We start from the raw sequence: 23,090 nt of genomic DNA, 5'->3' as shown, positions 1-23,090 counted from the left end.
GAATTTCCCAGGATTTCCTAAAGAGAATTCCTTTTCTCTGAGCAGAATTTGGGTTTTTTTTGTTCATGCTCCTCTCACTGCTTTGCCAAATCTTCTTAAAAAAATGTGTCCAAATTACAGAAACGTATCTATGTCCCAAACCATGGTGAGATGTATGGATAATATTGGATTGCCCAACAACACATCACTAAAAATTAAAAACAAAAAAAAAAAAAAAAAAAAAAAAAGGGAAAAAAGAAAGAAAACTTGGAGGAGAAGGGGAAAAGGGAGAAAGTGAAGAATTTTCTTAATTTGTCTGTGTGATGGATGTGCTGGGGGTGATCCTTCTCTTTATATTATTAATTGGAGATAAAGAATAACAGCAATACATAATGAAATTTTTTTTTTTTCACTTATGCATGGGTTTGAAGATCTAATTCTTGTGCTGTTTCTAGCCCCCTGATGAGCACCTTGCTTCTAATGGCACACATAATGAGACATTTATGACTTGTGGCTTTTTGATAGCAGACCAGAACCCATTTGTCCCTTCCACGGTGGATCCTGTAATCATCTCTGCAGGCAGCCAGCACAGCTCCAAGGTGTGCAAGCAGGGAGAGATAATTCACTTATCAAATCTCACTTGCAACAGAAGAAAAACTGTCCTGACACGTTAAAAAAAACACCAACAACAAAGAAAACTTTTCTATTTTGTTTACACAATGACTCCTGTTCAGGCTGAAATGATTTCAGGCTGTTAGGCTCGCTCTGATTTGAAAGCCTTCCCCACCAAGCTGCCTTAAAACACCATCATTTTGTGCCACTGTTCAAGTGCTTCCTTTTGTGGCAAAGTGCTTGTTTGTGTTGGTTTGGCTTTTTTCATGACAAGAGAGGTTTCAAGGGAAGGGCTGGAGCTGCTTCCCCTGCTTTGAGCCCACGGTGCTGTTTGACCCTGGTTGTCAGGATGTACAGGTGACTTTTGTAAGTTCAGCAAAGGTGCTCTGAGAGGACTGAAGGATTGTCCCTCTGTCATCCTCTCTTGAGGAGCACATTCTGGGTGGTTTTTAGGTGTGTTTGAGCTCTCAGGATGGCTCCTTGTTCTTCTTAAGCATCCTGGTTAAAATTCCTGCCCGGCCTTACAGCAAAGCTGATAAATGTGAAATCCTGCAGAGATTATCAGTGTAACCCCTCCCCTCTTCCTTGAATTTCACATCACTTCTGGAGGCTCAGGAGACTGGACAACAAAAGAAGCTGTGGCTGCTCCTGGATCCCTGGAAGTGTCCAAGGCAGGTTGGACAGGGCTTGGAGCACCCTGAGGTGTCCCTGCCCATGATCTTAAGGTCCCTTCCAACCCAACCATTCCATGTGCCTGTGCCAAGGCTTGCTGGAGACACAGAGCTCTCCCCACTAGCAACTAAACACAATATTTTTTTTGCTAAATTCCCTATAAATCAATTTGACACAGCAAGAACTCTGAGAAAAGGTGGAATTTTCAGCATTCATATCTCTACTTTTCATACCAGGAATGTGAACCTTAGCTTTGCTACTCAGTTTTATTTCAGGTGACACCAGTTTTTTGATATCCTTTTTTATGACACATGAAGAAGAGCAGAAGACACAGGTTTGGTTCCGCTGCTCATTCCAGCTTGGCTTTCATCTCCATGTATCCCTAACGTCCAGGTGGATTTTTTGGATGACTCACCTCAGATCTGAAGGAGCAAACCATGATCTCTCCCAGCCCTTACTGAGCAGGGAGCGTGATGAATCTTTAATGATGACACTTCTGTTTCCTCTAGGCTTCCACAGGTATTTGAATTTTAAAAAGCCACGAGGAAATTTAAACAGTTCTAATGTTTTAAATAGAGTATAAATTAATTCCTCCAGTAAGAATAATACACAGAAGGAAGAAAAGGCCTTAAAAAATAATGTTTAAGTGAGACACTGTGTTAGCAGAGTGATCACTCTGATACCCGACCCTGCAGCTAAGCCATCCCTGTCCTTTAGCTCCCAGGTGCTAAGTGGGGAATTAGAGGAATTTTTGGGAATTTTTTAGTCCTGTAGGGATCCTGCGGCCATGGACATGGGTGGCAGCCCCATTCCCCTCACCAGTCTCATGGATAATGAGCTAAGATCAACAAAAAAGTTAATTCTTTTGTAAAGTGAAGGTTTCCTCTTTTCATAGCAGTGTGTGTGTTCTGCAGTGCTGTTGGATGGAGTTTTCAGGGAAGCACTGGAGGTTCCTGCAGGCTCCAGAGTTGACTGTGAGGTGATGCTGGTGGCTCAGAGGGGACAGGGGACATGGTCAGTGCAGAGCAAGCAGGGCTTGGAGCAGAACAAGGGAGACCAGAAGTGCTGACACACATTTGAGATCTGTCAGCATGTGAGCAGTAAGTGACTAAAATAGGCAACTTTCCTGACAAAAACTGGGGATGAGGCCAGGGCCAGTGGTCTAAAGCCATTCCAGCTCTGCCTGGTGTCACTCTGGGTGTCAATCACAGAATGCTTGAACTTGGAAAAGCTCTCTGAGATCGAGTCCAAGCATTCCCCCTGCCCTGCCGAGGTCACCCCTGACCCACGTCCCCAAGTGCCACATCCACAAGATTTCAGAACGCTTCCAGGGCTGGTGATACTGCTAATTCCCCAGGCAGACTGTTCCAATTCTTTAAAACCCTTTTGGTGAAAGAATTTGTCCCAATATCCACCCTGAGCTCCCCTGGCCCACCTGAGGCCGTTCCCTCTGCTCCTGTCCCTGTTCCCTGGAGCAGAGCCCGACCCCCCGGCTGTCCCCTCCTGGCAGGAGCTGTGCAGAGCCACAAGGTCCCCCTGATCCCCCTTTGCTCCAGGCTGAGCCCCCTCAGCTCCCTCAGGAGTTCCCCAGCCCCTTCCCAGCTCCCTCAGGAGTTCTCCAGCCCCTTCCCAGCTCCCTCAGGAGTTCCCCAGCCCCTTCCCAAATCCCTCAGGAGTTCTCCAGCCCTTCCCAGCTCTGTTCCCTCCCTGGACACACTCCAGCCTCTCAATGTCCTTCTCACACCTGGTTTGTCACCAGTGTCCCCCAGCCTGACAAAGACCTGAACCACTGGGAAAGCAGCGTTTTTCCATGGTTTTTATGTGAGTCCCAAGTTTAGCAAAAAACCTGAGCTGGCTCCGTGTGGGGCTGTCCTGGGCCTGCCAAACATTCCCGGGCAGTGATTCCTCAGCAGCACCCTCACCTTTGCCATCGATCTGGGCTTCAGCAGCTGATTTACAAGCACATCTTTTCTGAACCATTTTCTGAGGCAGCTGCCAGTTGGCCCGAGGCAGGATCCAGGCACTCGAGACTGGGGAATCGGTTCCAGCTGCACTCCGTAATTAGGAAAACCCTGGGCTGCAGCCGGATGTCCAGATGCCTCACAGAATTCACAGAATTCACAGAATTCCAGAATCACTGGGTTGGAAGAGACCCTCAAGATCACCGAGTCCAACCCAGCCCCAGCACCTCAACCCAACCCTGGCACCCAGTGCCACATCCAGGCTTTGTTAAACACACCCAGGGATGGTGACTCCACCACCTCCCTGGGCAGCCATTCCAGAACTTTATCACCCTTTCTGTAAAATACTTTTTCCTGATATCCAACCTGTATTCCCCTTGAGGCTGTGTGCTCTGGTTCTGTCAGTTCCTGGAGAAAGAGCCCAACCCCAGCTGAGCACAGCCACCTTCCAGGAGCTGTGGAAAGATAAGGTCACCCTTGAGTCTCCTTTTCTCCAGGCTGAGCACCCCCAGCTCCCTTGCCAAGGAAGCATTTGGTTCAACAAACAGGATTTGTGAGGGGAGAAAATGAAAAAGAGTGAAGATGTCACAGGACAGAAGTCATGTGCCAGCAGTTGCTCCTCTGTTCCTCATGGCACCTCCCATTTTTAATTGATTGTGGTGGGAAGGGAAGGTCTGGGGAGGTTAAACCAATCCTTGGGATTTCAGCTTGGAGAGAAATAAGTTTCTCCTGCTCCCCACAGAGATAGAAAGTACTTGAAATGCCATTTCTTTCATGCTTTCGCACCAGGGAAAAAGTGGACTTTGCATTTTGTTGTGTAACAAGGGTTCCAGAGCAATGTGTTTTGTCAGCAGTGAGAATCTGAATGCTCAGTGTGTGACACGTCTCAGCTAAAGCCTTGTGCTCCCTGTAGTGCCTTCAGTGCAAACACAGATTCCAGCTCTTTTTAAAGGTTTGGGTTTTTTTTTTTTTGCTTGTTCTCTTAACATGAATTAACAAACATAAAGCTTCCAACAACAAATTTAATAATACCATGATAAATGCCAGTGCTTTTGCCATCAATGCCATTTAATCTTTCTCAGCAAATACATTCAATGACTTGCCAAAAGTTTGAGTGTTCTGCAGCTTTCCTATAGCAATGTGAGAATGTCCTTGCACGGGATAGGGTACAATAGGCAATGCAAAACTCTACTGTGGATAATTTAGCAAAGGAAATAAATATTTCCTCCTCTTCTCACCTCGATTCCTTCTTGCCTCTCCTGCTCCAGAAACAGCTATTTTTAAAGTTAGACAGGCATAAATTTACCAATCTATTCCAAGGGATCTGTGGGATATTGGAAGGTTCTAACCACAGAATATTGCTTATCATGGGAGGTTACTTGGATAAGAATAATTTACCTGTTCTGTGCAATCTGCTGTGTGGACTTTGACAACTTGTTCTTCTTTGACCCTGTAGTCATCAATCTTTCTCTGGTGCTGGAAATACATTTGAATGAAATTCATGGAAGAATGAGCCTGTGGGATCTGATTTATCCCTGGACTGCCTCTGATTTCCTTGTGCACCAGCTGACATTCAGAAGTTGATGATCTCCTATTGTAGTTTCCTCTTTGCTCTAGACAACTGCAGGGTTTTTACTGCAAAGCATTTCTGGAAAATATTGATAACTTAGTGGAAGTTGTTACTTTAATTACATAGGGGTTTTTTAATCAAATTTCTATTAACGTCTCAATCCAAGAATTTCTCCTTTACCCCACTCTGCAGGTTATTCCCTATTTAATTGTTTTAAAATTAAGTAAGAGCACACATGGCTGCTTTTCACCATGAAGGTGCCCACGTGTGTCTCACCCCAGCACTGATACACTGAAAATAACCTTTCCATGAGGCTTCCCCAGCAGCAGAGGAGGGTTTTGTCCTTGGATCCTGTCCTCCTCACCGTGCACCACGACAGGGTGAGGAGCTGGCTCCAAGGGCATCTCGCCTGTGTTTGGTGCCAGCAGTTTCCAGTGCTAGACCAGGTTCCTGCCTTTGCACTGATTGCAGCCCAGCATTATTCCTTTGCCAAAAACCATGGAGAGGGCCCTCTGCTCTGGCTGTTTGCTGGATTCTGGTTTTTCCCACACTGTGGCTAATGAGTCCAGCTGTTTGCTCTGTGGCTCTGGACTCTGCTGCTCAATGACAAAAACAAACTTCTTCTCCCTTCATGCCAGCCATGGACATACATGGTGGCATTGGCATCTTGGAGTTATGCTAGGGAAGTGTTAAAGTGTATTTTAGTGTATCTTATTAAACAAAAATCTCATCAAAAACGCTCTAAACATTGTGGTGGGACTAAAGATTTCTTGAGGGATAGATCTGATATCTTCCTTCTCTTGCCCTTCACCCAAGGAGATGAATTCTGTTGTGGTGGGCAGGGTTTAATAAACAATTCCTAAAGTGGAGCTGATTTATATTCCTTTGTTAATATAATGTAACACATAAACTGAATTTCTGCTTAGCAAAAAATTTTCTCCTGTGGCAGCCTGCCTGGGTGGAAGAAAAATAATACAAAAGGTCTTACCAGTGGTGTGACATGTTGCTGTAAAACAACAGCCAGGAACGTCAAGAGATTTCAGTCCAAATGGAGAATTTCTGAAAATTAATTCTGGATGCTTAATACAAACTAGAAAGTAACGTAATTTCTGGCAAAACAGTTGACAGCAGACGTAATGTATCAGTGCATAGCCCAGACTGTGTTAAATGGAAATTAGCTCCACGTAAAAAGCTGCAGAGGGAGAATAGTGCTCACAGAAAACAGCCCGTGACAAAGCAGAGGTTGAGATGCTGGTGGAACAGTTATCACCGAACTGGGAATGTTGTGATGTGATAGAATCTGTGGATGTGGTTTGGAACCACTGCAGCTCTTTAAATGTGAAGGTGCCTCAGTGCCAGTGAAACCCAGCTCCTTGCTGGGCTGTGTGTGCTCCCCGTTCTGCAGAGAGCACAAAAGGGGTGTTTGCTGAAATCCACCTTTCCCGGCTTCCCCAGTCCCTCCCCGGTCATGCCCAAAGCCATGGAAATCAAAAGCAGAGACAGTGAAGCTTTGGATTAGCCCTGGACACAGTGTGGGGCTGTCCAAGTCCTTGCAGTTGGATCCCAAGGTGTTTCAAGAGCGTCTTCTGTGGAGGGGGAGAAACAGATCCTAGGGCAATCAGATCATTTCCTTGACTCCTTCCCTCCTGCTGCACTGCATTTAAAAGCACATTTTCTAACCCATCTCCTCCAGAACACTGACAGTAATGTTCTTTTCTCTGTGTTTTTCCCCAGGGGTGACACAAAAGCGCTGGGGCCCTGATGGTCAGAGGACATGCACAGGCCTTCAGCTGGAGAGTGGTGTGTGGGGAAAATCCAGCTCTACCAAGGTAAAATAAATAAATTTTGTCTGGAGAGCAGTCAGCAGAATTCAGGAGGGTTTAAAAAACAAGCACTGATTGCTGAGCAGTATGTTTGGACTTGGTTTTGTTTAGCTAAGCTTAGCTTAGGCAGCAGAAAAGCCAAATATAACGATGGTTAAGTGTTGTGATTGTGCATGCTCTTGGTGAGGGGGAAAAATGGCATGTTTTGTTGGGGAAAAGAAGTTGTAAAAAAGCCTCCACAAGGCTAAATCAAGCAATATCCCAAATATCAATACACTCTGCCTGATATGTCCTCAGGTTAAAGCCTGAGTTTTTCAGCTCACCACAATTACTTTGTGTATGTGTGGGGTTTTTTTCACAAGATGCAATGAAGCTTGAAAGCTCCCAACAAGCACAGGATCAGCTGGCATTGGGGGAGGAGAAAATAATACATATTTTCAACAGAAAAAAGGAAAAGTAAATTATTTAAAATATTGGCACAGAAGTTTGCAGCTAATCAGGAGCATTTCTGACATGCCTTTGGACTCTTGCAGGATGTCTCCATCTGTGCAGCCCTCAACAAAAGAAATAAATGTCAAATTAACTACTGGAGCATGAGAGATGCATCCAAAATAAAGTCTCTCAAGGAACATTCTTCTTTGGTGCCCTGTAGAAATATGGAGGAACTTGAGAATTTTGGAAGGCATGCAAAGGTCTTAAACCTGTAGGTAGAAGTAAATGAAGTGAAGAAAATATGAGGCGAATGTTGTTACAAACCATGAAAGAAACAGAGGAGGAAGAAAATGCTTTCCCTGAGGCTGTGAAATTATTGAATTGTCCAAACCACAAGCAGCTGGTTTAAAGAGTTGATAAAATTTATCTGGCATTTCACCTCGTTAATAAACTCTTGATCTACCTCTGCCCATTTGGGTTCCCAAGAGGCTCCTTCCTAAGAGATACAAAGCAAATGTTTCTGGTGATGTTTTCCTGCATGGAGGAGGGGCCACAGGGATGGTTTTATAGGAGCATCAGATCATGGAATGATTTGAGTTGGAAGGGTCCTTAAAGATCATCTCCCCATGGGCTCCAGTGCAGGGTCACCCTGATGCCTTGTGCAGGCTGCCCTAGAGCAGAGGCTGGGCAGAGTTACAGAATAAAGCAGGGATTTATTCAAGGATCTCCTCATGGATCCACCTTGGGCAGCACCAGAGCCCAGCCAGGGCTGCACCCAAATGAACCAAAATGGCCCCAAAATGCACGAGCGCTCCCGGGGGCTCTCCCTGGGATCAGTTCTGCTCCATTGGCACCTTGGAGTTCATTGTCCCATTCCAGCTTTAGCCCAGGCAGTCCCACCCTGCTTGTTTTTCTCTCTCCAGCCCACGGTGTTTGTGCTCCTGGGCTGAGATTTGGATCATTTGTCCTTGGTGCCCAGCTGGAGCAGGAATTGTTTTGTCTCCTGCTCTGTGCAGAGAGCTCATCATCCCCTAATGGGAAGCCCAGACCCACACACTAAAGCAGCACAGAACCTGAAAAAGAGAAAAGCTGAAACCTGAGGCATTGTTTCTCCCTTCCTGAGAAGGGTGACCATGGCACCAGGGAGGTTATAGTGCTGCCACCCTCACAGTCTCCTGGAGGAAGAACAATATCTTGTTTTGTGAAGCCCTCATTGAGTCCTGGCATTGATTATCAGGTGATAGAGACACTCAGCTAGGACTGGGGTGAATTCATAACAAGCATGAATTGATGGTACCTAAACACAGAATGTGCTTTCTTTAGGAAGCTAATCCTCAGATTCTGCTTGCCAATTCAGTGTTGTCTTTGGTTTTTTGGTTTTTTTTTTACCTGTTAGGATCAAGAGATCTGGGAACACAGGGCAGGAGCAATCTAACGAGCCAGTTTACAGCAGCAATGAGATTAGGCCAGATGCTTTATTGCATGGGATTTATGTGCCCAGCAGGATAGATAATAATAGCAGGAGGCTTTAAACTCAGGTTTACTCTGTCAGAAAGCTGGAATATAAAAGGGAAACACCTCAAGGGAAGTAAGGTGTGGTCTATCAAGATGGATGTTTCCTGTCATGGATGGAAAAATTAATCTGGGCCACTCTCAGTCTCTGGGCCACTGTCAATCAATCTTGTACGAATGTGTTTGTACATGGTTGGCAGGTGTCACCGAGGAATCATAAGAAAGCGAGAATTAACTAAAATAGTGCCCAGAGCCCTTGTGGGTAACTGTATCACTTTTTGGGGAGTTTTTCATGCCTATAACTGGTTATAAAGCTGTCATGCCCCTGGTGCCCATGTCTTCTGCAGCATGTGATGTCACAGGCCAGTGATCCATAGTATACTTAAATGCATTCTAAATTCCAGCAGATCATCATGAAAGAGGAGATTATAGTCTGAAACTGGCAATGGTCTTCGCCACATCCATTTTTAAACACCCACCAATCCCATCCATGGTCATGGGTTAAATACTCAAAATAATACTATGGAATACAGGTTTTATATTTTCATATTTTTCCCTTCACCAGAGTGATAAAGTTTGCATTGGAGCCTCCCAGACAATTCAGAGCTGATTTTAAGGGCGTACATTTTTAAATGACAAAAAAGTTATTATGAATAGAAAGGTAACAAGAGATCTTGAACAAAACTGTCTGCTGTGATAGATGGTGGATGAGAAACGGTTGCACACAGGATATTGGAGTACAGTGATAACTGGGAATCTTTTCATTTGCAGGAATCTCTGCCTTCCCAAAACACAACGTTGATTTCACCTGTAATCATTGCACAGATTGATGAGGATAAGACCAGAGGAAACCAGCTCTCTCTGCCTATGCAGGCCCTGATCCTCCAGCCCAGAGCTTGTCACACGAAGCCATCCTTGCCTAACCAGGGCTCAGCCATCGTTAGCAGAACATTTTTGGTGCTTCCCAGCCGGTTAGAGATTCAGGCATCCTCAGAAGACACCATGTCACCATCGGATTCTCCCAGTCCAAAGCGGTGTCCAAGGCAGCAGAGAGGCTTTGCCTCCATCACTGTCACAGCCAGGCGTGTTCCTGTGGGCTCTGGAGACCTGGCACATGGCCTTGGGGCTGGCCAGGAGCCCAGCACCGTGTCCTCCACGTCCAGCAAGGTCCCTGCTCTCCTCGAGCGCTGGCCTCCCCCAGCCCGTGCCAACCAACCTCCTTTAAAGGTTTCCAAGTCTTGCTCAAACTTAGGTGAAGAACCCCAAAAGCAGCTTTTTGACCCTGGAACCAAGGAGGATGGCGTGGGTCTCCAAAGCAGTGATAGGAAGGAGAAAATTCCAGATTCATTCATCTCCTGTGTCCAGCTCCAGGTGTCTGAGCCGTGTCCAAGCACCATCTATTATTTGGACAAGTCGCTCAGTGTGTGCATTGACCAACCCCCAGTTAAATGCCAAAAAATGTACAGATCCACGTTGTCCTTGAGCCTGAAGTGCAGTTTGTCCGGATTAACAGCAGATGGAGTAGATGGCATAGCTAATGGAGAGCCCATGGAGGCGAGAGCTCCAAGGAAGCTCCTGGGAGCACACGGGGCTCCACTCAGATCCCACCTGAGCACAGACTTCATGGGAAATAAGGTAATTAAGGAGGAGAACACAAAGGAAGGACATATGGGTCGTAAATACCCTTTGCAAAGTGTCTTTGCCTCGGGACTTCCAGCGTTTGTGGATATTCCCAGAGGACCTCACAAGGCAGCAGCAGCAAAGGAAGAGGATGAGCAGCCTGGCAGCCACCACGCTGTGTTTTCCCTCCAAATTCCTAATTCGAGCAATGAGGCAGGTAAGTCATTTCCATAAACCTCAGGCTGGTGGAGCAGAGGTTCAAGCTGGAGCAGCCCCACCACAGTGATCCTGTGAGAGAAGATAAGAACAATCCTTGCTTCTGCAGAGGCTCAGGGAGTTAGAGCACAACCCAGAGGTTTCCAGCTCCAGCACTGCCATGAATATTTGCTATGGTAGTGATGCGTGCTGCTCATCAGCTGAGAGAGAAAAATCCCCCTGTGTTTTCTTCATTAAACCTCTTTTTTTACCATTTATAACAGCATTTTTTTTATTATTCTCTCAGCAATGTGCAAGTGCTTATCCCCTGAAAATAATTAGGTTTATGTTTGAATAAGGGCTGAATTTCAAGGTGTGAATTTAAGGAGATGACTGCACTGAGCTTGGTTTTGTGCTCCTTGCAATTAAAAATGATCTTGTTTTCAGCTTTTATTTAGAAGGCTACAGTAATAAGCTCAGGCTTTTCTACTTAATGGAACCAGGTAAAAGGTTTGCAAATCTTGAACACATTTGTTTCCAACCTTTCCAAGCATTTTACAAACATAAAATGTTCTTTGCAGCATTGCTCCTTGGGGAAGGGAGAGGGGCCTTGGGGATTGCTTCCTGCCCAGAGTGGTGCAGCTCCTGCTGCACTGGGATTTTCCAGCACACTTGGATAACCACAGCTGAGTTTATTGCCTTTCCAGGAAGGGAAGGTGGATGGGAAGATTGGCAATGAGTGGAGTCTGTTTTTTACCAAAAGCACAAAGATTAAACTCACCCCCTCTGTATCCTGCAGCCTTGGGCTACTTTTAATTACAATTACCCTTTTCTTATATGGCCTTTTTGATCTAAGGGTCAGTGCATGAACATGAGTGACTTCCTAAAGCTCCTTTGTACCTTCATCCTCCCAGTGTGCAAGTGGAAGGAAGCAGAAAGATGAGAAGCCTCATGCTGCCTCGAGGGCTGGGCAAGGTGCAAACTCCTTGCAGTCTCTGCTGCTCTCCCTTCTCCGTGCCTGAAATCAATGGGATTGTTCCTGCAGGGGCAGAGCCTGAGATAAAATATTCCTCAATTTCCCTAAGCTGTGTGGTGTTGGAGGGGAGAAAGAACAGTGGGGAGCAGGAGAGGGAAGATGCCAACCAGTGCTAAGGGGTTTGGGGTGGAAATATAAAGGGATGGCACCAGCAAATGAACCATTTCATTGTATAGATCCCAGTTTTGAGTATCAGGGAATATCACTCCATGGGGGGTGTTATGTATTCAAGGCTTTGTTCAACGCCATCTAAGGTTTCTCTGTGATAAAGCAGATTTAAAACTGAGCCTTCCCTGGGCTTAGTGATGCCATGGTGGCATAGAAGAACCACTTTTACTAGAAATAATTAGAAAGTGAGTTGGAAGGCTGCTCATGGTTCCATAGTTTTACTGAAAGGAGGAAATCGGTGAAGTTAGGAGCTGAGAAATGCGGGTTTGTGATAAAGGACTTCCACCATTTGTGTACACAAGACTATAGGTGTAAATAAACATGGGAAGTGTTACCTTTTAACTGCTTCCACCTTTTGTGTGGGCCATAATATAGAATGCAAAGATATACATTTCTCTTGCTCAGACCCTTTGTAACGTGTAAGGAGGTGTTTATCAGCTTAATACAACTTTCCTGTGTGAAATTTGTATAAACAACCAGAATAATGCTCCAAAACCACAGCCTTTGTCAGCAGGATCATCCAAGTAATGAGCTCGTGCACAGCCATCAACCATTAAATGGGACAAACCATGAGAAACTTGGTAAAATGCATGGGACATCCACATTGGGCCTCAAATGAGAGGGAATGGTGTGATTTTAACCTGAGACAAATGAAAAACTGACTCTTTTTTACTTCTGGACTGGGTGAAGTGAGGAGGAGAAGTATTGGTATGAGATTATCAATCATGGAATTCTTAATGTTTGAAAAGACCTTTAAAGATCATCCAGTCAAACCACCCCCCAGCACTGCCAAGGCCAGCACTGACCCATGTCCCCAAGTGCCACATCAAAAGGGTTTTTAAATCCCTCTAGGACTGAACAACCATTTTGGAGAAGAACTTTTCTCCCATTCTAGATTCCCGGTTAGTTTGGATATTTTTTCCTCTGCTGTTTACTAATTCAAACCCGTTCCTGTTAAGCTTTGCTCCTCTCCATGTTTATGCAATGAAATGTTTGTGAAATGAAGTGTTTAAAAAGAAAGGAGAACCAGCAAAGAAGGAACAGTGAACAGGTTTTGCCACAGTGTTCGTGCAGTAACTCAGTTATCTTCTCGATGAGGTACCTGCAGAGAGCATTTTGTCCATTACATTTCTGATGACCCAGAAAGTTGGAGTTTATATTGGTTTGCAGCTGTAGGCAAGAGCTTCCTGCCAGCAGAAATACAAGTGGTAATAACATCACTATGCTGAAAAAAAAAAAAAAAAGAAAAAAAAGAAAAATTACTTTCAAGGCTACACTTCTCTGTATGAAATCTGTAAATGCAGTTTCCAGGATGTATAGGTTGCTTTATAAGGATCTGAGTTGGACAAAGCACCCGAATACTTCTCTGCTTTACAGGTGCTGGGGCTGGGTTTGCTTTTTCCTATAGGCCCAGTTGAGTGTCTTTTTCCTAATCTTTTGTGTGACTTCACTGCAGTAATGATGACTCTACTTACTGTATTACTCATATTATTTCATGTCCAAATCCAGCCGTTCAAGACTTGGCTTTACATGGACCTGGATAACTTAATCTAAGGCTGTTCTTTCAGCAGGAGGCCAGGCCAGGTAATCTCCAGAGTTATGTATTTCCAACATGTGCCACATATGAAAAGGATGCTTTAGGATTATTAATGAAATGTAAATCTTGGGTTCCGCTCGTGGATGGGAATTACACTTGGAAATCCAAATCTCTGGGACTCAGAGTTCAAAGCCATGGTTCATGCTAGAGTATCCCAAGGATGGAATGTGATATTTCCCCACTGTGGACTCTTCTCTTCTATTGGCTCTGCTGCTTTGGGCCTTTACTTCCATTATCTGGCAAGAAATGGGATCGTAAGTGCTGGAAAATCCATGTTATACATGAAGTCAGACTTGAACCGTGGGAGGACAGAGACGTAGGACAGAACTGTGTTTATTTTTAGCAAGTGGCCAACATTTCCACATCCCTTGGGCAGCTGCAGGAAAGTGTGAAGGGTCCCACTGAGGGCCACATGAGCCACCTACCTCAGAGATATGGCCAGGGGCCAGCCCAGGCCAAGCTCCACAAGGTCCCTGCCAGGGGTGATGGATGTGCATCACCCTGCCTTTGGTCACGGCTTTTAACAAGCTGTCAGAACTTGCTAACGCTGCTCTTAGGCAATGCTGCAATTTCCTTTCCTGTCTGCAGCTGATGTCTCATAAATACAAGGCAAGTTAGAAATGAAAAGATTAGTCTTGTTTCTGCTGAAGACAGGAACATTTTTAATATTAATTTCTCACCTTCCTTTCATGAAGAATATATTCCCCATGAATATCTAGTTCTCCATCCATCTTTCACTATCTATTACCCTACTGGGCACTAGGCTGAATTATTAAAAAGGAAAAAAAAGAAGAAAATGGGACAATTTTAAATTCTTTTTGACCTCTTGATTAAACAATATCATCACTTTTCTAGGGAAGATTATAAATGCCAACATCTAAATTTATCCATTTGAGCTTAGATAGCAGTAAACTTCACGCCTGAGCGCCTTCACACATCTCAGCTATTTTCTAAACCAAAATATTTCCTGCTCACCTCTACACTTTTGTTCATGTTTTGTTGTCATACCCAAAACTGATGTGGAGAGATATTAAGGAATAACAACCAAGGTGGAGAGTAAATCCAGTGTGGATGGTGGGTGCTGTGCTGGATCCCACTGCCCTGAGTGGAGGTCCAGATGTGCTAGGAGGGTGGGGGGAGATGACAAAAGGGAAAATGATAAATCACATTGCCACGTAAGCCACCCAAAATTAGGGATATCAGGGTTATAAGATGATCATCAGCCACAGTGTGGCCACAGGACCAGGACAGTGACAATCCCTGTCCTGGGCATGGCTGAGGGACCTCAGATCCTGGGGTCAGTCTTGGACAAGAGAGACATTGAGGGGCTGGAACTGGTCCAAGGAATGGAGCTGGGGAAAGCTCTGAGGGAGCTGAGGGGGCTCAGCCTGGAGAAAAGGGGGATCAGGGGGTACCCTGTGGCTCTGCACAGCTCCTGCCAGGAGGGGACAGCCGGGGGGTCGGGCTCTGCTCCAGGAACAGGGACAGGAGCAGAGGGAACGGCCTCAGGCTGGGCCAGGGGAGATTTGCATTGGGTATTGGGGAAAATTCCTTCATGGAAAGGTTTATCCAGGCCTGGCCCAGCTGCCCAGGGCAGTTTGGAATCCCCATCCCTGGAGGGCTTCACAAGCCATGTGTGTGGCCCCTGGGGACACGGTGGCCTCGGCAGTGCTGGACCCAGGGCATGGGAAGGCCTTTTCCAGCAGAAGGGTTCCGAGGTTCCGCGCTGGAGCCGGCACGGGAGGGGATGGCACAATGGGGTGGCTGTGATGCAGGTGCCCAGCAGTGCCTGGGAGCTGTCCTGCCAGGGGAGCACTGCCAGGGGAGCTGTCCTGCCAGGGGAGCACTGCCAGCCTCCCTCTTTCGGAACTCAGGGGTGGAGTGCCGTGGTCCCAGCAGTGAACCAGACACAGCAGAGACTCGGTAACTCATCGCTTGTGTCTTCTCCCAAAGAGAGGGACAGGTGACTTGAAAGCATAATTTGCTTAATTAAAACAACCCAAGGCAGCGAGTGGGGGAAACTGAGATGGGATCTGGACTTTGGGCTTGTTGAATGGCCCCAGATGATTACAGTCTTCTGTTTCCTTCTTGAACTTATTTATTAACAAGTGCTGAAGTCAGCAGTGTGTTTTTAAGGGGTAAATAACTAGACTTGAATTTGTTTCAAGAGCTATTTTAATTTTTTGGTGCATGTATGTATATTCCTATTCATACTGGAGTAAAATCAGAACAGCTGGTGCTGTGAGATTTTGATAAGCTGCTACCTGCAAAGCAAAAATATATATTTGTTTTAAATACACACTGAAGAGCTCCAGGTATTTGAGACATTTATGTATCAAGTAAATCTTGTGGGTCACCTTTAAACTAATATATCAGCCTGATAACATAATGGGCCAATTAGGAAATCTGAAGGCTATAAGTAATATTTGCTTTCATTAATTAAATAGTATTTGAAATGCTGTGATGAAGGAATGTGGCCTGTTCTCACCTCATCTTCTGTTTATGGGAAAGTCACCATGCAATAAGCAGAGTAAAAGATTTGTATGTGTGTAAATATGAATATATATATATATATACATGAACAAGATATAATTAGAGGAGAGCAGTTCCTGACAATGTGGAATTTATTGTATAGAAACTTGAGCAGCTCCAGCTGATGCTAATTAACTCTCCACCCTGCAAATGTGTGCAGCAGAACTGGTGGTGAAGACAGGAGAAATATGAAATATGGCACAGGAGATTTTACTTATCTTGCACCTGCTAAGCACAAGGAGCCAAATCTTCAGCTGATGTCAACCAACTGAAATCTCTGCCTGCAGAGGAGTGACACTGATTTACACCAGCCAGGAATCTGGCTGGGGATGTTACTGACTTGGCATTATGGACACAGCAGCTGGTGCTGACTTGTTAAGAACAAAGGACCACATGCCAAAAAGCCCATTAAAAGGAGCTCCTTTGATGTTTCACTTCATCTGGGATAAATTTGAAATGGAGGAGGCTGTCAATTTTCCTTAGTCTAGACGTTCTGTGTCACTGGGTCTGTGTTACACTGAGGGGTGACCTTCATGTGCTGCATCCCCAGAAATTGAGAATTCAATCTTTGCAGGTGTTGAAAACTCGAGTCAGGAACTGGAAATCCTGTTACAGGTAACTCTAGAAGATGCTGCCAGCCTTTGAGACAGGCCCCAACCTGTGTGATGGGCCAGAGCAGGGGACTCTCTTAATCTTGGAGTTTTTATTTTCATTTCTAGAAGGAAGGGGATGCCTCATATTTTCTGCAAGACCCTTTTGCATTTTTTAGAGTAGCAGCTCTTCAGCTTTGCTCTCTGTCTCAAAGGCGTGCTGCCTTCCCCATCGTCGGTGGGACAAAGGGTATAGGAGAAGGAAGGGATCAGCAGGAGGGGTGTTCTTTGATATTCCACTCCTTTAAACTATTTCTTGATGAAATCAGAAGACAGATGTGGTGACCTTCTGTCCTGCCATATGGAGGCAAGGCTACCCCTGGAGACTGGGCATGATGTCAGCAAGGGAGAAGGGTGATGCTCAGGGCTGTGTGGGCCAAAGCTGGTTTTCAGTGACACTGCTGTGATGTCACAGTGACCCTGGCTGAGATAATTTTCCTGTGGAACCAATTGTTCTTTATCAATTTCTCTGTGGTTTGAGGTAAGGAGCAGCCAGAGATGGTTGGATCTTCTTGGAGTTTGTTCGTTTCTTTGGGCTTTTCTTGTGGATTTTTTTTTGTTGTTGTTTGTTTGTTTGGTTTAGTGTGTTTAAGAGTGTGATGATAAAATAATTTGACTGGAGTTGAAGTTTTCTTCAGGAAATGCCCTTTGAGGATTAAAGGCTCAATTTTCTGTTATGGAACATAGAAATGAAGCTGTTGGGTAGAAAGGCCATTATTTCTCTGGAAGACAGAAGTATGTTTGCCCTGTTAATGATGACACAGAACACATTTTTATGAGTGAAACTTTTAAATTGGATTTTCCCAAAGATGTTCATGTTGTCTGAAGATCCAAGTTATGAGAACTGAGGGTTTGATTCTTCCAATATTTTCCATTTTGGCTTCTATTATTTAAAGGCCTTTTCCAACCTACACCATTCTATGATTCTGTGGTTCTGAGACATTTCTATCTGAGCTGTCAGCATTGGTAAGAATGTGAGACAATTTGAAGTGAAAGACTGGAGGGTACAAGTCACTCGTTAGCACTCTGGGCCAGCAGCAGGGCCGGAATACCAGAATCATTAAAATAATGATTAAAAGCGATGGGCTCTGTGGATTCAGTGACTGCATTATGCCACTGGAGTAAAGAGCCTCATTTTCCCCTAATTCACACTTGGTTTAAACTAGGAACGACTCTTGTACAGTCTGTGAAATGAATCCTTGGCTCAGCCAGACTGCGGTAAATTATCAGAAGGAGCTGTACTAGGTGCCTTGGACATGATGAGAATTCCAAGTGGCCCAAGCCTTTCTTACCCTGCAAATCACCATTTAAATGTTCTGAATCATCCTGAACATTTTTTTTTTTAAGTCACACTGCATCAGATTACTCCTGGAGTCACCACAATAGCGTCTGATAGCTTCCAGCATGACATCCTGGAAATGCAAACATGGATTTCTAACTCGGAGGTTTTGGGTCTGTGGCTGTTACAGAGAATGTCTCGAAAGTACAGCAGGAAATATTTTTTTCCTTTCATCCTCTCCCAGCTCATAGGAGGGAAAAGGGAAAAATGCTAGTAAAATATACAAACACCGTAGCTGAGCAGCTGGATACTGGGAGCTCCCTGGTGTGAGCAGTCACCTCAAATCATGTGGGTGGGTTATTAGCTGTCCATTAAAACATTCTGCTGCAATTATATCCTCTCCTGATTCCAAGTGTAAGGTGATGTCCTGCAGGTGCCAGGCAGGAATGTTTCCTTCTCGCAGCATCATTAAGGTTGGAAAAAGTTCTCCAAGATCACCAAGTCCAACACAATCATGTCAGCTAAACCATATCACCAAGGTCCACATCTGCTACTTTTTGAAACACTTCCAGGGATGCTGACTCCACCTGGGAAGCCTGTTTCTGGGGTTAACCACTCTGTCAGTGAAGAAATTTTTCCTGCTGCCCAACCCAAACCTGCCCTGGTGCAACTGGAGGCTGTTAAATTGCAGGATTTTGCTGGTGCAGCCACTGCAAATCCTCCTTCCACCGAAACTCTCCGTGGCAGCCAGACTGGGTGCAGCACATTGGTCCCCAGTCCCTCTCTGAAATAAGTGATATTCCTTTGTTTAACACCAAGGGAGAAGGTCAATTAATTATTTGCAAAGTGCTTTGAGAAAATAAATTGGCCTTCAGCACGGAGAGGCTGATTGTTAGGGGCTGGTGATTAGCTGGGTTTGGGATTGTTTGCTCTGAAGCCACTACACTAATTTTGCCCAAAGCCTTCTGTAAACAAGCTGTTTCTTGACATTAAGAAGCTTTTCCTACTTAGGACTGATTATAGGTTTGAAGACTAACAGCTCTTAGGTACACTTTCTGTTATAAATGATTGCAACTCTCTACAGTCAAATATTAGCTTTTGCCAAAAGAAAGCCTCTTCCTTCTGAGAAATATGGCCACAGCTGTCAACATGGTTTAAAAAAAAATCAGCCAGAAAGAGGTAGCTAGGAAAAAGAGATGCTTTTTTGCTTTTTTACAAGAGATAATTTTTTCTAATTTAAACTCTTAGCTTGAGGTGTTATTGATATAGTTGAGATAATTAAGTTTTATCCCCACCAGGCAGGGCTGTTTGAAGAAGCATTAATACAGGTGCAATGACACATTCATTGGGAGAAATGGCCTGGCTGAGCCTCTCTCCTCAAGCCAGCAAAGTTACCTTGAGTTTGGATCTTGACAATTCTGGGAATGGAGCTGAGGACAGAGCTCAGCCTTATTTCTCAGGATCCAGCCCCAGATTTTTATTGAAAGGTGAATCAAGACCTTGTTAAACATCACATTTTGAACAGGGAGCATGGGCAGAGCTACATTAGCTCTGAACTCAGGGAATTCAGGTAGTTTCCATGGATGTTAATGCTGAGCAGCAGCTGATGTTGCCTCTTGCAAATGAATCATTTGAGAAGCATCAGGAGGCAGTTTGGGACAAAAGTCTCATTGTTGGTCAGAAGGGATTCTAGTCAAAACAGGTGAATTTTGTGGCACCCCTGGCCGACTGCAGCTCGTTGACTGATCACAAGTGATGCCTTTTCCTCGGCAGCGATCTGAGAAATAAATCCTCCATCCTATCTTGCATCCCTTGACAAACCCTGGCATAACTAATAACGCTGTCATGGCTCTCAATGTTTCCATTTCTCTTGGTTACCAGGCTGTTGAGATGATGTGCTCTGTTTGCTCACATCTAAGATTGCGTGGCCCAGCTGTGCCAACCCTTGATTCATGATAAGGGCTGAGCCATCAATCTCTGTCAGACAGGGGCTGGAGTCTTCCTTGGCATTATGGATGGCTGCTTGAGGCACGTGTGGGTCTCTACAACTACTGGGTCTAAATCTTGAAGGAGGAAGAAGCTTCTTATATTTAAGGAATGTTAATTCCTGCTCCTCTCTGCTTGGGGTGTTGCCAGCATCAGCTCCCAGCACGGAGGTCCGGGAGAGCTCAGCAGCTCAGGATGTGGGGTTTTTATTAAATTAAAACAAACCCCCCAGCAGGTGGTCTGCAATGTGAAGCTGTCTCCAGTGCTGGTGTCTGATCTCATTAGGGACACACAGGGAATCAGCTCAGAGTGTCCCCTCCCAGCACCTCTCGGGCTGACTTGGTGGCCACGGAGGATTTGCAGCCCTGCCTCTGCTAAAGTGAGCTTTGGCCAGTTTCAAAGAAGCACTTTGTCACAAATCATCAAAAATCCATGCTGCAACACTGGGAGGAGGGTTTTATTCAAGGATGAAATGCTGAATTATCCTGCTGTAAAGTGAAATGTGGGGGGAAAAAACCAGTAACAATGGAACAGGGGATGTTTGCCTGGATTGTGAGTGTCTCAAGTTTAACCTGCTGTAATGCAGGGTCACTTTCCATTAGCAAAACCCCCTGAAGGGAGAGAAGGGGAAATGTAAAAAGATACTTTACAGTAAAACAATATACTTATTTTACTCCAAGATCAAGGATTCTTTTTTTTTTTTTTTTTCTGTAAAGGAGCTTTTGAAAACCTACCCTTGGTTTTACAGAATATTTTTAACTCCTCCTCTATGGTATGGTTTTCACTAAGTCATTATTTAAAAATTAAGTTGTTGTCATCTTTCTTGCACAGGGCAAAAATGACTCTTCTCCAGATGTAATTATGACTTTGTTCCTTAAATTTGCTTCTATAAGCAGCTGAACTGTTACAGCTACAACCTATACTGGCTGAATTTTATTAATGGAGTCATTCTGCTTTCTGTTTCTTTCAGTTTTGCTCTCCCATATCTCCCAAAGCATTACACTTGCATGTCTTTGTTCATTGGTTTTAAAGGCTTTCCTCAGCTGGGATAATAGAAAAAACATCTATTTCTGGTCATCCAGTTGCAATTCTGGCTATTCTCAGTGGGGCATATATATTTCAAGCTGGGTTGGTGGAGGGATTTAGATACATAATTCCAGATAGTCTTAATGAGAGTAACAGTCCTAATTCCCCACACAGAATATTAAAAACTGGTCCAGGGTGTACAGAGTGAAACACTGTGATCTTACCTTTAAGTACCTTTGCCTTGTTCTGTTTTTTTTTTTTTTTTTTTTATTTTTATTCCTAAATATCATTTGCATCTGTGTTTGTTAAAGTAACTGAGAGCTGCTTTGAGGATGAGGGAGTTGATTTTTGGAGCCCCTGTCTGGTTTGCTTTGCTCTGTTTTCCTGGGGATTGGCTGCACCTGGGTGCACCTTTGGAAGGGAAAGGTTAATTCAAGAGGGAGCTAGAAGAAAGAATTTAGCAAATTGACTCTGTTATTATTCTGATTGCTTTCAGTGTTAGACAAGAAGAAGACGCATATTTTTTATTACCTTAATTAACTACCACACACGAAAAAAATCCCCACCATACTGTGAATCTAATAAGGATTAAGATTTATTTAGAATATTAGATCCAGATCCACGAGGAAGGCACTTTTCATACAGGAAGGACGTGTTGATTTTATTCCTGAATTTCATCAGGAATCGTGGGGGTTTTTTAAATTCTTTCTCAAGGCAACCTTCTATCATAAAATGCTAAGAAGCATTCATCCCCTTTTCCCTAATTTTTGGCCCCATTCTTAGTTTTGTTCATGCATTTCTTTTCCTTCTCTCCTAATCCACATCTTCACAGGGATCCCCCAGGCCTTGTTGGGAGGATGCCACTGGTGGAGTTTCTTTTAGCAGGGAAGTGGTGCAGAGAGGAGAGAAGGTTTTCTCCATTTGCACAACGTGTAAGAAATTTCCTGGAGCTTAATTGTCCATTCTTGAAGGTTGCTGTACTTACACTTGGAAGCCAATACCCATGGAGAGCTAGTCTGGTAGTTAGGAGTAAATGGAGTGTGAATACTCCAGGAGCTCTTCTTTCTTGTGTTCAGATCAATATTCTGAGTTAGAGAGATGTGACTTGGAGCCTTCTCCTTCCCTCACTCTGGTCTTTACCCTTCTCCCTTACAGCCCACTTTGACCCCCTTGATGACTCCTGCTGATTTCGGGGAGCCCAGCAGCAGCAAACAGGCCCTCCTGGGGACACAGCAGGGTCCCCAAATTGAGCAATTTGACAGCGAAGCTGCTTGGCTTCACAACACACATTTGCTGCACAGACCATTTCTTGATATGAAGGCAAATTATCTCCCACTGTGATGCTGCCATGGATGAGCAGAAACTCTTTCCTCCTTTCTTCTCTTCTCTGTTTACTGCTGGCCAGTAAACTATTTTAATTTAAAAGGTGATTTAATGAGATAATCTGTTTTCCATTCAGGTTCTTCCTGTGGCTTAGCTCTCCTCCTTTTTCCCCCTCTATCCATCTTGGCTTGGATTTCCTGGCTGCCTGAGTGAAAGGACTTCCTGCCCTGCTGCTCTGCAGTTACTCAGTGCTACCTGCTGCTTTCTTCATCTTCTCCTACCCCACTGCTTGTTCCTACCTCCTCCCACAGCCACCCTTTGAGTCCATGACCCCACTAATCTGTCCTGGTGTTTTTCCCCCCCTTCTCTGTGCCATAGGACATTTTTGTGTGACTGCAGGAATGGGATTGGTCGGGGAGCAGGTCTCTGGATATGCAAGAGCTCTGAGGGGATGCACAGAATTGAGTCTGTCCAGTTTCTCAAGAGCATTTGCATCAAAACTATTTCCATCAGAGAAAAGAGCTTGGTTGTGACAAAAGATAAGGGAGATATTTGTGATGTATGAAAAACACAGAGGCAAATGGGCTCTGTCAGAGAGCAGGAGAGCTTGGATGCTACTCCAGAGTCTGGGAGCTCTCTTGCTTTGACCAGATTTTCTGTAGGGCTGTGAACTGCTTTGGATGGGGTTCATCTCAATGAATTTAATTAAAAACAAGGTTTGTTTTCTCTGTTTGGGCTGATCTTTAGGGATCCCTCACTAGACCGTCCCCTGAGGAGCTGACTCCTCCTCGTTGTATGGGCAGTTACAGAAAGGAGCTCGAGATGTTGTGGTTGGAGTCAATGATCTCAGAGGGCTTTGCCAACCTAAACAATTCTGTGGTTCTGTGCTCCAAGCTCTGATCTGCAGGGAAAGGGAAAAACAGTAAATGCTGTATCTTAATGCCTCTGATTTTCTCAGAAATATTTGAGAGTCAAAAAGAGACATGAGACAGTCAGGTCACTAAAATGCATAGGAGATCATAATTTTGTGGAAAAGAATATTTCTTATCTTTTGTGAGTGGATTAAGGATTGGGAAAGTGAACTGAAAACTTCCCACAAGGCAGGATCTGATTTTAG

General features: G+C 44.6%; 1 protein-coding gene across 3 annotated transcripts in view; it reads left to right on the top strand.

Annotated features, from left to right (window-relative positions):
* The window catches only part of C6H10orf90 (chromosome 6 C10orf90 homolog), a 60,130-nt gene that overhangs the window by 23,264 nt on the left and 13,776 nt on the right, over window positions 1-23,090 (top strand). For all 3 annotated transcript variants that reach the window (XM_072931355.1, XM_030276606.4, XM_072931356.1), the window contains exons 2-3: window positions 6,529-6,623; window positions 9,333-10,398. In XM_072931355.1, coding sequence (XP_072787456.1) covers window positions 6,529-6,623; window positions 9,333-10,398 — 1,161 coding nt within the window. The remainder of the gene's footprint in view (window positions 1-6,528; window positions 6,624-9,332; window positions 10,399-23,090) is intronic.

Source organism: Taeniopygia guttata, chromosome 6, assembly GCF_048771995.1.
Source record: "Taeniopygia guttata chromosome 6, bTaeGut7.mat, whole genome shotgun sequence".
Taxonomy (NCBI): Eukaryota; Metazoa; Chordata; class Aves; order Passeriformes; family Estrildidae; genus Taeniopygia; species Taeniopygia guttata.
This window is presented reverse-complemented; position numbering and strand designations above follow the sequence as displayed.